A 14390-nucleotide genomic window follows, 5' to 3' on the forward strand; every position below is an offset into this window, starting at 1 on the left:
AAATTAATTCTTCTAATCGATTAAGTTAATAGTTTGATTAAACTCAATATTTCTAAAATGTGAATTTTTTTTTTACATATTTCCATATACACGCAATTAAATTAATAAATTCTATTAATTATTAAATGTTGGGCATTTCTGTGTTTAAATATTCATATATGATAAATCTAAAAATATTCATTTAAAAGTAATTATAGATTTAAGAACTTATAGATAAAAAAATTGACCATCTGAACAAAGAGCTCGGAAGATTTTAAAATTTATAAAATAATTAGCCAAAATAACTTTATTTCGCAAAATTATGAAGAATTTCTATGCTGAATATTTGCATTATATTACTTGTGCCTATCTCTATATTATATTCATACATACGCGTACATTTGTTTACATCTATCAAATAGAAAGTTAATAGTATAACTAATATATGAACTCGTAAAATAAGAATTACTGTAACTACAGAATAACACAGCCAAAAGCAATAAAGCATATTTTCAGAGACTATATATACGTTCAGTTTTCAAAAAATCATTTGCATTAAACAAATGGAATTTTTAAGTCATTTGTTTTGTACGTTTGTTACAAATATTTACAGATTATAGTATTATATATGCAAAATATTAGATGCACAACAAATAATGTAAAAGTGCACAAATGCTACTTTGTTTTTTTTTCTGTATAATACTGTTATTAATGGGTACTTTTTTGAGAATCTGATGTTAATAATTTTTGTATAAGGCTCATTTTTGCAGATGACAATTTATCTTTTTCATCTTGCTTGACAAAGCGAATTGCTTTGTGCTTCTCCATTTCAAAATCATCATGGAAACTTTCAAAGCAAGCAGAACAGTAAATATCGCCTTTACAACCTGTGCATTTGTACAAGTCTAGTTCATTTGCAGTTCGCGAACATATTAAACATTCATCTTTAGATTCATACTCGTCTTCATCCTTATCTTCATCTTCATCCTCATCTTCATTTTCATGTTCATCTTCATCCTCGTCCTCATTTTCATTCTCATCTTCCATGTTTGGAGGAGTCTATAACATTTTGTAATAACATTTTGTAAATTTTATATAAAAACAAAATGAGCATTTTTTACTGAATTCACTTTCTACTGAGAATTCAACTTATAAATATTCATTATTACATTCATTATTAAAATTTATTCAGAGATACAAAAATATATATTTCCAGATAAAATAAGTTTATGTTAACTGTAAAACATAATGTTGAAGAAATAAAAAAGCATATAATTATAATTTGGTCATTTCAAAAATGTATACCTCTATTTCCATTGCTGAAATTTTGGTAACTAATTCATTATCCTCCAAGGAATTCCTTCTCATCTGAATTTCCTTACAAAGATCACTAGTCGAAGGCAATTCGATTTCTGCGAGATACTCCTGAATTAGATCATCTGCCTTCTCTTGATCAGTTCTAGTATCTACTTGATGTATCTATAAAAAATAATCAATAAGAATCTATATAACTTTATACATTACATTGTTTATACATACATTTATTAGATTACTTCCACTGGCCTGTGGATCTTGATCCTTCAACAGTGCTAGTCTTTGTTTTATCTCATCAATAGTAGGCACTGAAATGTTACGCTCTTCGTCTTTCAATTTCCGTAATCTGTCTACAATTTGTTGGTCAGCTGGTTCTAATCCCCTTTTAAGCGCATCCCAATGATCTGTATGCTTATATATCACTATTGGAGGTTTTACAGGATTTTCTAATGAATCCAATCTAGATCAAATATCCAATATTATAATGCTGTTCATAAAAATATTTTGCACATATAATTTATAGCAATTAAATTATTTGCAAACAAAAAAATTCATTTCTCTCACTTCATAGTAATGTCAATTGGTGCAAGTGGTTCTAAATTTTCATTAGACATTGAAGCTTCTTGTATAGTGTCTTCGGGACTTGATTTCTTCATTTTGTTTAATTTATTGTAGCAACGTCCGCAAACTTTCTTCTTTCCTATATCGGGGATATCGCATTTGTACTTGAGACACTTACTGCAGGAAGAATAGCCACAGCTTGGGCAACCAATCTAAGCAACAGCAAAAGCATAAATAAACAAATGGATTGTTCGAGAGCAGCAGTTGTTGTATCAGTAGCAATTGTATCAAAATTAACCTATTAAAATTCGAACAGAGCGATAATATTTACGTTTTTTGTGAAGAACGAGAAATTTGTTTGACAGGTGTTACAGGACATTCCTTTAACTTGTCATCGATACATCTCTTTATCATGATAAAAAAAAATATAATGAATAATCCTTCGGAACCTCAAAACAAGTACCACGAAATTTTAACTTCTTTCCGCATTATGTTTGAGTGACGTAAAAAATTATAATCCAACATGAATTACAAAAACAGTGATGACCAATCGTTGCAAAATCGATGTCGGCTGTCATATGGCAATGCTGCCAACTTTGCTGTACATAAAAAAAATGTTACTGCCAGAGAAAAGACTGATAGCGTTTTCAAGTGGTCGTTTAATCGCGCTCCGGGGTAGTTTATTAGATGTCATTGGCCGCATTCAGCGGACTGAACCGCTAAGTAGCAATCGAACATGATTGGTTTCTACTTTCAGGTCCGACCAATCAGCGTCGAATTACATCGGAAAATCTAGTAATGTTGCCCAACTGTTGAGTCTGCTGAATGCGGCCATCGGCTACGTTCAGCAAAAAAAGCTGCTTTGCAACTATTGTAAAATTCGTGAATCTGATTGGTGTATGCTCTTAGATTCAGTCAAAATTAAGAGCATACACCAATCAGGCTCACGAATTTTACAACAGTTGCAAAGCAGCTTTTTCTGGTGAACGCAGCCATTGACCAATCATAACCATTCTTCAGAAGAATGTAACCATACATTCTTCAGAAAAATAGCTGTGACCACTCGAAAACGCTATGAAAGGTGTCCCGCTTTTATGGAGGATTCACACTGCGTCCGATATCCAATAACAGAGTTCGTTTTCTAGGAAATTCTAGCCAGAGGTATTTTATTGTAGCTCTGTATTGGATATCCATAGAAGGATTATCGCTAGCGCATGACGGGAGTTTCCCGTTTGACCACGTTGCGATTGACCACAGCCAATTATGGCTGCGGTCAAAGTGACGCTGAGGATGCTTTGAAGCGTTTGATTGACCAATCAGGTTAAAGAAATCTTTACTCCTTTTACCCTGATTGGTCAATCAAACGCTTCAAAGCATCTTCAGCGTCCCCTTGACCGCAGCCTATATCGATCTGTGCCTAGGGTAACCAGCAACGATTAACCAATCAGAGAGTCGTATTTTGAATTGGCCAATTGGCGACGTGGTCAATCGGCCAATCCCTCCGCGCATGACACTAGTAGGTACTAGAAAATTTTGCGGGGAATTTTGAAGGGATTTCACCAGAGAGTCGATTTATATTGCCAGCAATGTTACTGACTAACGAACGAGGAGCAGATGCAGATGCTCGACCTAACCTTTACGCGACACATTTCTATCGGAACAGATAGCGTATTTATGCGACATTGTATACACGTAATAATGAAAGCGTGATATATATCAATATTAACTCTGTACGAGATACGTAGTATCTTATCTCTTCTAGTCAATTTCGATATACTTGGGGAGAGAGTTCGGCGTCCAACGTTCCGTTGTAATCTTCGGGAACATGGACGTGCATCTGTACAACTCGACGATCTGTCGATTGTGCGCGGCGGACAACGGCAACGAGCATCTATTCACCAACGAGACAGGCGAGTCGGATTTGTGCTCGCTGGTGAATCGGTATCTGCCACTCAAGGTAGAACGCTGCATTCTTTTTTTTTTAAATACCGGTTAAATAGACTGCAACTTGATTTCCTACTGCTGATTTTCCTACTGCACTGATCAAATGTTCATCATATATCGCTCGTTTAATCGTTCGTTAGTCTTTTTTTTTCTTTGCTTTGTTTTCGTTGAGCGAAACGGTTAATTATTTTATGCAATGATTAGGTTCGCGCGTCAAATTCATGAATATGTTGTCCCATGTTGAATAGGGATAAACAGTTAATCTGCTGACAAAATATTTCTATTTCATAGTTTTGTATATAAATGTTTTTTATATAGTACAAATTGTTTATATTTATGATTTGTTCTTTCTTATGCAATTGTTTATATAATATGCTTAATTTTTAAGATTCGAGACGATGGCAAATTACCACAGACAATTTGTCCGGGTTGTAACATCCAGCTGGAGGCAACAGCACAATTCTTTGATTTGTTGGTGGCTGGTCAGCGCAAATTACGTGAACTTTGGAAATATCAAGAGCAGCAGCGCAGAGCAGAACGCTCACGTAATAAGAAGGAGAGTGCAGAGCTTGAAACGGAAGGAGTTGAAATGGATAATATAACTTTGTGTAATGAGGATGAACAGTATGAACAGCAAATTGTTATCAAAAGTAATATGATCTCTTTTTCATATATATTTTATATCATAAAGAAGCTATATACATAATTAAACATATTATATATGAAATTGTTATTTTAGTAATGCCAGATGGATCTATGTATGCAGCAGAGCATGAAATGAGCTTGCAAATGGAAGGCTTAACTAAACCAAGGAGAAAACGCGGACGTCCACCCAAAGTACAAACGGAGGTCGAATCTTTGGTTTGTAATGAATTATAATGAATTATAAATAATTATGATTTTTATTACTTCCTATATTAGCTTTCTTATTTATATGTTTTTTAAAAGACAAAAGAAAATATGGAAGTTGTGAGTCAAGGTGAGGAGGATAAGCAAGAAGAAGAGGTTGAAGAAATGGATGGCGATGGTAGACGCAGAAGAAAACGCAAAGTTCCCAAAAGGTATATTAGGATAAAAGCTCATAAATTATTGCCTGATTGTTGATAATTGATGAATCTGTACAGGTTTATGGAAGCGGTGCAAGGAAAAGAATTGGAAAGGATATTCAAAGAAGAGGGTGTAATTGATGAGGAAGATGATGATGACTTTGAAACACTCAATGATTCAGAAGAACCATTAAATGCTTCCATACAGGATGGTCAGGAAGGTACGTATAACAGATAAAAGTGGAAAAAGATCACTCTCTAAGTATTTTTATGTGTCATGTATATTTTACAGAAGTAATCGGTCGTCTCGAAACACAAGAGGGTAAAAACTTGGGTGAAGTAGTAATCATGAATCGTGGACGAGCACGATCAAAGTCAAAACTTCGTCGTCGAAAAAACAAATTTACATGTCAACTTTGCGGCAGAAATTTTCTACAACGTAGCAAATATATAATACACAAGTAAATATCATTTTCTATATATTGATTTCAAATTCTAAAACTTAAAATTATTTGATTTTTGAGAATCCAACCTGATTTCTTGATTTTTCTTTCTGGTTCTGTAATTTTTGAATTTTATGTATGTGAAATATATTTTCATACTCGCGAGAAAATTGTTAGAATTTAAAATATTAATATTTTTTAAATGTACTTTTCAATTTTGTAGAAGTCTCCATAAGGACAATAAGTATGAGTGCACACAATGTAAAACACTTTTTGATAGTAAGGACAACCTAATGTTGCATCAAAAGACAACTCAGCATAGTTCAAATCCTGTTGAAGGAAATACCGAAATACAAGAGCCACTTGAGAGATTAGAGATACACAGCGCAGAGCAGGACACTTCTACATCAACGATAAGAGAAGAGGCCAGCAATGCAATTTATATGTGTGAAAAATGTGACAAGCATTTTGAATTAAAACAGGAATATGAACTACACATGAGAGTGGTACACGAACTACAGAAATTAACATGTAATGTTTGCAATAAGAATTTTACAAACCAATCAAATTTGAAGATGCACATGAATACACATAAGGTTTGCATTTTATGCTTTACACAATAAAATGATAATTTTAAAATTATTCAAACAGCTCTAAAATTTTTTTTAAATTTTTATATAATATTTCGTACTCTTTAAAAACTTTTATTTAATATTGCAGCAAACTAAGCTAAACAAGGGATTTCCCTGTGACATCTGTGGTAAAGTCTTAAACCACCCTAGTTCAGTCGTGTATCACAAAGAAGCTGAACATAACAATGGACGTCGTTTCGTCTGCAACAAATGTAACAGGAGTTTCAAGCACAAGCAATTGCTCCAGCGGCATCAGCTCGTACACTCGGATGATCGGCCGTTCATTTGTAAATCCTGTAACGCTAGCTTCAAAACAAAGGCAAATTTAATTAATCATCAGTCTACTCATACAGGCGAGAAGAAATATTTCTGCGAGCGTTGCAATCAACAATTTGCACACAAGACTAGTCTCACATTGCATCAAAGGTGGTAAATTATGATTTATCTGTTATTTATTATATAGAATAAGTTGTTTAATTATTTGTTGTATAGAATAGTTGTTTAATTATTTATTGTATGAAGAGATATAAGTGCATGTTTAGATTCTCAAAATAGAACTTCTAAAGCTAGTGCAGGACAATCTAAATCACAACTTTTACTTTACTAAGATTTTTAAAATTTTTAATTTAAAAAATTTGATCATTTTTTAAAATTAGATCATAAATTGGATCATTTTTCAGATGGCATGATGGTGAAAAACCATACAAATGTAATGTATGCCACAAGAGCTTTTCGCAGAATGGCAATTTGCAAGAACATATGCGTATCCACACTGGCGAGAAACCCTATTCCTGTGACTTCTGTGGACGGAAGTTTACCACGTCATCGCAGTTTAGGTTGCATGTAAAACGTCATACTGGCGAACGGCCGTGGAAATGCGAGTTTTGCGCGAAATGCTTTTTACATAAAGATACGTGGAAATGTCATGTGCGCCGGCACAAAGGTGAACGTCCGTTTCAATGTACTCACTGTAATCGGGGATTTACGGAGCAATGGGCGCTGAAGAAACATCTTCGTTTGCACACCGGTAAGTGTGATTTACAGTAAGAGAACATAAAGATTATAAAAATGTACAAATGTAGACTTTTTTTATTTATAATTTTAATTTCTATATAATTACAAAGAGAAAAGTTCTGAAAAAAGCACGTATATAGATGAAAATTTCACTCCAAATCATTGCAATTATATCATTTTTTTGCAGGTGAAAAACCTTATTCCTGCGATCTATGCGGTAAGGCTTTTGCCGATTGTTCGAATCTAACGAAGCACAAAAAGGTATATTAAAGCGTTTTTACTCTTTTTTATTCTTCTCGATCGCTAAACTCAACTGTCTAGCGATTAGTAATAATTATCAATTTTTGCAGGTGCATAGGGAGAATAAAGTACAGACCGTGGACGGATCAGAAGGAGCTCCGATCGGCGAGGTATGGCAAATCCTGCCAAACTCGCAGAAGAATGATGAACAGTCGACGCTCAATGAACAAGTAACGCAGGTGATCGCCACTGATGAGACCTCTACTGATGGGATTCAACAGATCTATTATGTGTCCTATGAAGATCCTGATAATCCTAATCAGTCGCGAACATTACATTTTCGTATGCATTCAATTATATTATTTTGATAATTTTATATATTAGTCTATCATACACATTAATTGATCAATTATTAATTTGACAAAATGTAGTTGATACCAGCATGATAAAAAATAAAGACGAGACGAAAACAAATACGAACTTCTTGCCACATTTGGATGTTGAGAACGACGAAATAATTGCTGACAAGATCGTAAATAATACAGCCAGCAATAATGAGGAGCAGTCAGAGATAGAACTATCAGAGTCAGACTTACAATTGCAAGTAAGAAAGATAGATGCTATAATTTCTTTATTATTAGATATTTCAGAGCTTACTTATACCAATATTAAAAGATGTGTGTGTGTGTGTGTGTGTGTGTATATGTATGTATTTGATCTCATATAAAGTTTTAACTATAAATATTCGTATTTTCACTGTAATCTTGAAAATTAAATAATTATAAGTCTTAGAAAAGTTAAAATAATTTTGTATATTATATTCTTGTTCCAAAAAATCTATCATTATTTTCAGATTACCGATGAACATGGAAATCCGATTTCAATATCCATCCAAGAAGCTCGACAACTTCTCTCTCAAGGACATTTCATTAGCCAATTGAACGACGGTCAGATGATTAGGGTTCATCCAGGAATATTCGCACAACATCTCCAAGCGTTAAATATACACATCGATGAAGAGGCTGCTGTCGCAGCGGAAAACGGTATTGTTACACGCCAAAACGTGAAAAACGAAATGGAGACGATTCAAACCGACGCGGAAGCAATCGTCCAAGCGCTCGAGGTAATTTTCAATTTCAAATAAATGTGTAAATAATTGCAAAACGTTTCTTTTTCATAAATTTTCCATTTTTTTTTAAATCAAAACCGTTTCATTTAGAATTTTTTTTGATTCTCCACAAATTTTTCTCTATATACGTTTATTTCTTAAATTTCATAATTAATTTTTTCTTCGCATATTAATTAAGTATATAATATTATAATTTGCGATAAATGTGTCCACAAAATGTATTTACAATTTTTAGGACGAAGATACTGATGCTACCGCAGTTGCGACTATCAATCAATTGGGAAATGTCGAGCAGACTGAAATCGCGGATGGTGAACAAACAATCGAATTCATGACTCAGGATGGACAAAAGGTTCGGGTCCTAACATCGTATCCTGCCGATCCAATGCGGATCGACTTAACTCCAGAGTACATGACCATTGCATAATAAAAGAAATAGATATGTGTAATCATTGTGATGCGCATTCTTTTTTATAAGCATTATCGAATCTTTAGTAATTTATACAAGAGATAAAAGATTCTGAAGGTGCTTGTAAAAATCTTAAATTTTATAGAAGAATATGCATTCATTTTTATACAATCTTATTGCTTTTACTATATTATTTCTATAAAGTTGATGTAAACTAATATTTAAAGAAAATTAATTAAGCATCTGCATCAAAAATATGAAAACCAAATTATTGTAGAATTGTCAAAAATTCATATCTTTTAGTATTAAGGAACAGACAAAATTCGATTGTATGTATACTTTAAGCATATTTTAAGTATATGAGAATGTAATTTCTTTTATATTTTATCATGTAAATATATTTGAGTTATAATCGTAATAGTAAATAATAGATCGTCATCATTGATAATAGACTAAAAATGTTTTTTTATATTGATGTTTGATTCTTAATTTCAGGGAGTGTCGTGTAATAAAAAATACTAATTTATTATTTTTAATTACATGACATCTTGTGAAAATGAACATCAAGCATCAGTATAAACTTGTGTGCTAGATGTAAGAAAGAAAAATCAAACATTAATTCGTTTTAGTGAAATATCTTTTATAATAAAATAGAAAAGAATAGAAAATTTGAGTGAGAGCGTAACAAAAATATAATAACTATAACTCCGTTTTCTGTAATTAGAACAAAACCTAATAATGAAATTTTAATTTTCTTTACATCCTTGGCAATCATTTCCTCTGTGTTTTTTTTCGTATTGGTATTTAACTTTCAATTTCAGGGAGCGTGTGTAATTAAAAATAAATATCAATTTATTATTTTTAATTACATCGCCTTTTGACGTGAGAATGAATATCAAGCATCAATATAAAAACGCATTTTAACAAAATATGTATACATATAATAGAATGTCTATTCTGCATTAATTATATCAAAATAGATCGGCTGTTGATCCATGAAATGCTGTTGTAAGAGAAGGAGTACCACATACTGCTACGTTCTTCGTGCATGATTGGTCGATTTTTAGTGAATATTTATAACACTAGGGTTCAGAATCCTACTCGTAGGATAAAGTAGCATTCAATTGACCAATCAGGAGAAAAAAAATTATTACTTCTTTTATTCTAATTGGTCAATTTTTATTTTAATTGGAATGCTACTCTATCTCACGAATAAAATTTTCAAACGTATTTGTGCAAATTTCTGGATAAAGTATAGGCTCAACGTATCTCGTGAATGACATGGAACAGACGTGCGTGAAACCTCCTTGGCCGGCATGCTTGGCTATTCGTGAGAATCACTTGCAATCCGGCATTCCACATATTCCTATTTTGATCGAGGATATTTTTCGATACATATCTCTACCCAATTATGAAGAAAATTATATAAAGAGCGTGCAGACGATCGGTGAGATTCTTCCCGGCGCGTTACGAATTGTCCAGTTGCAAAGTATTTCCGACCGCGAGGCAAAAATCATCCTTAGCTTGGAGAGACTTCCCACAGATACTGTCTATCTTAAGGATAGCAAGGGACGATATATACCTATATGGGTAAAGTTCGATTTTTTAGAGAATTTATTTTAGCAAGAAGAATATTCAGATATTTCCTTTTTAAAAATTAATGCAAATGACATTTTTTCCTTTTCTTGTATGTCATTCGTCCTCTTTTAGATGTAATCTTTTGTTTGTTTACAATCTTATTGTGTAATAAAAATATAACATTTTTTTAAGTAAAGGTTACACTTTAGACGATCCATTTGCAACAAAACTTTGGGATAAAATTTCATTTATAATTTTTTATGTTATGTATAATATAAAACATTGAAATTAAATATATATACATGTATAAAATATACTAAGATATATAACATAAAATTAGAAATATTTTTTTTTTTAATTTTATTATAAATTGTCTAAAGTAGCCTTTATAAGAAAATAAATGTTTTACATGAATTACTTTTCTCACAGTGCTACATTTGTAGGAAAAATCTCGTATTTTTAAAGTTTTTGGAACATTGGAACGGAGGAAAAATGAAATTGTACTAATGGCTCATAAATTGTTGACAGTTCAAGATACATGTGGTAGTCTGAATACGTTATCATTGTTATCTGCAGCAGTTCGTCCTATGTATTGCCAGTAAGTCTTTATATAAATTACAATAATTTAGAATGTTGTATTTTACCAGATAAAAAATGTACAAATACAAGCAATAAGATGATTAGGGTTTTGTGTAAATTTTAAAATTTACAATGTCACATGATTAAAAAGCATTATCTTTTGCAGGTATAAAGAATTAAAATAGAGCAACAGCAAATATATTTATCACATAAATGTTAGCACATGTTTAAGTGAATCTTTCATTTATCTGGCTTTATATTTTGAATGCTAAAAACTTCTTTGATAAGGTTATTATTGAAGCAAAACATGAGTGTATTCACACAGTACGTAAATCCTCTCACTGGTCTTGCTACGTGGGAAAAGAAAGATCAAGATTATGATTATCATCAAGAAGTAGCTAGGTCTTCCTTTGCAGACATGCTACATGATTACGAGCGAGTAAGTATCTTTTTATAATTACTTCACATTTCTGAAAATTGAATGACATGAATTCTTTATCTAAAAGAAAACTAATTTTCATATTTTTCTTTGATAGAATAACAAATATTATATCGCTCTCGAAGCTGCTATTAAGAAAAAGCATCAAGCAGGTGAAGAGGCTAATGTGCTGGATATAGGTACTGGGACAGGATTGTTGTCGATGATGGCTGCAAGATGTGGAGCAGACACCATAACAGCATGTGAGGTAAAAAAGAATTTAACATTTTCTTTGAAGTTTTGCCTATATAAAGAAATATCTCGTAGGGTTTCATACCAATGGCCAATTGTGCTGTAAGAATAATAAAGGAGAATGGTTTTGAGAGTAGAATTAAATTGGTTCGTAAACATTCTACAAAGATGACAGTTGGAAAAGATGGTGATATGCCAAAACGAGCAAATATTCTAGTCACTGAAGTGTTCGATACAGAACTGATTGGCGAAGGAGCGTTATCAACATTTCGCCATGCTCACAAAGTTCTTCTTGAGGTAATACTCATGCAATTAGTGCTTGTGCATAATTTTGTTGCTTTGAGATTTATTTCTTTTTTCATTTTTATATCAGGAAGATAGTATAGTTGTGCCACACAGTGGAACAGTGTGGGCACAAGTAGTGGAGAGCTCAAAAGTTTGTGGCTGGAATCGAGTGAAGCCCATTAAGGATAGAGAAATATTGGTTGATGCTCCAGCAGCCATTCAAGCATGTTCTGGTGCTGCAGCAGTGCATGACATGCAATTGTCTCGTCTTTCTAGCGACTCTTTTGTGCCTTTACTGCCACCACAGCCTATTTTCAGGTAAAGATTTCCTTCTCTTTTCTAAATTTTCACTCTTATAAAAACATAAGATTGTATTTAATTATAAAATTATATATTAGTAATATGAATTGCATGTACAAATTAACACAGAAAATATTTGTAATGTATATTAAATGTATTTCAGGTTTGATTGGTCCGGCAAAGAGCCCTTATTGTACAATGAAAAAGTATCGATACGCACAAAATCCATAGCAAGTGGAACCGCGCATGCAATTTTTATGTGGTGGGATTTGAACATGGATACAGATAATCAAGTAATGGACTTCTTCAATATATTACTCTTACTATTTTTTTATTTTTATAATTTTTATATTTACATCATTTTTATAGGTGTTGTTGAGTTGTGCTCCTGTATGGGAACATCCAAATGTACCTGATGATGTCAAGAAAGATAAATTACGTTTAGAAAGGATGGCAGAGTCGATACCTTGGAGGGATCATTGGATGCAGGCTGTTTATTATCTTCCGGAAGAAATACCTATCAAACGTGATGTCGAAGTCAATCTCATCGGTTACCATGACGAATATTCTTTCTGGTTTAAATTATTGAATAGATACATGTAAGTTCCACACACACACTTCTTTCATAATTTTTAAATTATCTTTGTAATTTTGTTTAATTTCCATATTTTCCATAAAATACATTTCTATTTTCTTTATTTCCTAAATTATTAAATTTAATTTTTTTTATGCTCTGAAAAAAAATTTTTAATTCTTTACTGTATATTAATAAAAAAAAGTATTTTTTCATAGAGATAAAATTCCGGATTTTCCGAGGCCTGTATGTGATTGTAACGCGCATATCGCGTACTCACGAACGCGTATCGGTCAATTGAACGATATGGCTCGTAATGAAAAGTACATACAAGCCTTGCGGAAGAAGATTACTTCCAATAGCGTCTGTCTCTGTCTCTCGGACGGTTGTTTATTGGCACTTGCGATTGCGAAGATGGGAGCAAAAGTATTTCTGCTGGAGCAAAATTCTTTGTCGCGGAAAACCATGGAGATGTTTGTGCGGACAAATGGACTCTCCGAGCGGATAAGAATTGTCAAGTCGGTCGATGATCTACCGGATGCTAGTGAGATCAACTTCATTTTCGGCGAACCATATTTCCTGAGCTCTATCGTGCCATGGGAGAATCTGATATTCTGGTATCATACCTCCAGATACCCATCGAACATCACAAGAATGCCGATTGCAGCGACGATCAAGGCCGCCGTCGTCGAGTTCAAAGATTTACATAAGATAAGAGCCCCCGTCGGTATTTGCGAAGGCTTTGATTTGTCTTCCTTCGACAGGCTTGTGCAAGTTCGTAATTTATTGATTTTTTCATTTCATACTTTATTCTGATATTAAAGAACAATCACATTTTATTTTAGATATCTAGCGATAAAAGTGACAATCCCGTAGAAGCGCAGCCACTTTGGGAATATCCCTGCGAGGCGTTATCTTTAGCGTTTAACATTGTAGAGCTCGATCTCACGCGAAATGTAAATTTCGAGCGCATTCAAGTATCGGGCGAGATTCCGATTTTAAGGTATATCTTTTTTTATTTTACTGATTTTTTTTTAAATACAAGTTATGTATGAAAAAGAAAGGCATGAACCGAGAAAAATGAGCGCGCGTGTAATTGAATCAAGAATCGAACTTTTTGTTTGTCTGTTGCTCTTTTTATATTTAGTATATTTTTTATTAAACTCTTTAGATCCACATTAATGTTTTTTTGCTCACTTATAATTGAACACAAAAGAAACTAATGTTTAATATCTAGAATATTAAAAAAAATAGAAAAATATTAATTTTTTATTAATGATAATATCTATGTATTTCTCGTTTTACAGCAATGGCTCCTGCAATGGCGTTGCTGTATGGATAGATTGGCAATTAGATTCAGATTTGTCAATATCTTGTGGTCCAATTGAAGAAGTGATACCTGGTAAGCGCATATCTTGGGATCCATATACAAGACAGGGCGTGCATCTATTTCATGGAATATCTGACGTCAGAAAAAGAAGAAACACACTTTTGTGGTCGTTCACTTTCGTTCCACAACATGGCGAAGTGGACTTTAATTTTAACATATTATAACAAATATTTGATTGTATTAATAAATGTTTATTTGATTACATTGAGGAATGCTTGATGCATTAAAAATCAAATTGAGAAAATGTAAAAATATATCCAGAGAAATTCCAAGGCATAATTATGTGGTGAAATATATATATAT

General features: G+C 32.8%; 3 protein-coding genes across 9 annotated transcripts; 2 read left to right on the forward strand and 1 right to left on the reverse strand.

Moving 5' to 3' along the window:
• Positions 1-271: 271 nt before the first annotated feature.
• LOC145959962 (uncharacterized) lies at positions 272-2383 on the reverse strand. The gene is made up of 5 exons (XM_083079175.1): positions 2186-2383; positions 1858-2066; positions 1519-1753; positions 1285-1458; positions 272-1038 (listed from the first exon to the last, which is right to left on the reverse strand). Exons 1-5 carry the CDS (start codon positions 2231-2233, stop codon positions 688-690), a joined length of 1017 nt encoding a protein of 338 aa, XP_082935301.1. The 5' UTR covers positions 2234-2383; the 3' UTR covers positions 272-687.
• A 1077-nt stretch (positions 2384-3460) lies between these two features.
• Positions 3461-9470, forward strand: LOC145959995 (uncharacterized). Of its 3 annotated transcripts, none has more exons than XM_083079235.1 (14): positions 3461-3811; positions 4187-4448; positions 4538-4659; positions 4747-4859; positions 4923-5065; positions 5137-5305; positions 5511-5883; positions 6008-6345; positions 6600-6946; positions 7121-7194; positions 7284-7515; positions 7605-7777; positions 8027-8296; positions 8538-9470. In XM_083079235.1, the coding sequence occupies exons 1-14, from the start codon at positions 3680-3682 to the stop codon at positions 8727-8729; spliced, it is 2940 nt and encodes a 979-aa protein (XP_082935361.1). In that variant the 5' UTR covers positions 3461-3679; the 3' UTR covers positions 8730-9470. The 3 variants fall into 3 exon arrangements, with proteins under 3 accessions (XP_082935361.1, XP_082935368.1, XP_082935377.1); XM_083079242.1 differs by lacking the exon at positions 3461-3811 and adding an exon at positions 3912-4093; XM_083079251.1 differs by lacking the exon at positions 3461-3811 and adding an exon at positions 3916-4055.
• Positions 9471-9820: 350 nt separating this feature from the next.
• On the forward strand, positions 9821-14291 carry Art7 (arginine methyltransferase 7). 5 transcript variants are annotated; one of them, XM_083079290.1, is made up of 11 exons: positions 9821-10301; positions 10733-10887; positions 11157-11307; positions 11405-11554; positions 11614-11835; positions 11912-12141; positions 12287-12416; positions 12493-12722; positions 12916-13471; positions 13543-13700; positions 14005-14291. In XM_083079290.1, the coding sequence occupies exons 1-11, from the start codon at positions 9993-9995 to the stop codon at positions 14249-14251; spliced, it is 2538 nt and encodes an 845-aa protein (XP_082935416.1). In that variant the 5' UTR covers positions 9821-9992; the 3' UTR covers positions 14252-14291. The 5 variants fall into 5 exon arrangements, with proteins under 5 accessions (XP_082935416.1, XP_082935417.1, XP_082935426.1 ...); XM_083079291.1 differs by having other exon boundaries at positions 10163-10301; positions 10719-10887; XM_083079300.1 differs by having other exon boundaries at positions 10168-10301; positions 10818-10887.
• The last annotated feature ends 99 nt before the right edge of the window (positions 14292-14390 follow it).

This window comes from Camponotus vicinus, unplaced genomic scaffold (genome assembly GCF_025532165.1).
Source record: "Camponotus vicinus isolate PSW18456_S1 unplaced genomic scaffold, iyCamVici1.0 SCAF_1, whole genome shotgun sequence".
Classification (NCBI taxonomy): Eukaryota; Metazoa; Arthropoda; class Insecta; order Hymenoptera; family Formicidae; genus Camponotus; species Camponotus vicinus.

Coding starts and splice junctions, on each gene's coding strand:
- LOC145959962 (XM_083079175.1), bottom strand. CDS start 2,233: ATGTCCTGTAACACCTGTCAAACAAATTTCTCGTTCTTCACAAAAAAC. Junction 1,754..1,857: donor CCAATTGACATTACTATGAA/GTGAGAGAAATG, acceptor TATTTGATCTAG/ATTGGATTCATTAGAAAATC. Junction 1,459..1,518: donor GTGGAAGTAATCTAATAAAT/GTATGTATAAAC, acceptor TATTTTTTATAG/ATACATCAAGTAGATACTAG.
- LOC145959995 (XM_083079235.1), top strand. CDS start 3,680: ATGGACGTGCATCTGTACAACTCGACGATCTGTCGATTGTGCGCGGCG. Junction 5,306..5,510: donor AGCAAATATATAATACACAA/GTAAATATCATT, acceptor TCAATTTTGTAG/AAGTCTCCATAAGGACAATA. Junction 8,297..8,537: donor CAATCGTCCAAGCGCTCGAG/GTAATTTTCAAT, acceptor TACAATTTTTAG/GACGAAGATACTGATGCTAC.
- Art7 (XM_083079290.1), top strand. CDS start 9,993: ATGGAACAGACGTGCGTGAAACCTCCTTGGCCGGCATGCTTGGCTATT. Junction 10,302..10,732: donor GACGATATATACCTATATGG/GTAAAGTTCGAT, acceptor CTACATTTGTAG/GAAAAATCTCGTATTTTTAA. Junction 12,417..12,492: donor ACATGGATACAGATAATCAA/GTAATGGACTTC, acceptor TCATTTTTATAG/GTGTTGTTGAGTTGTGCTCC.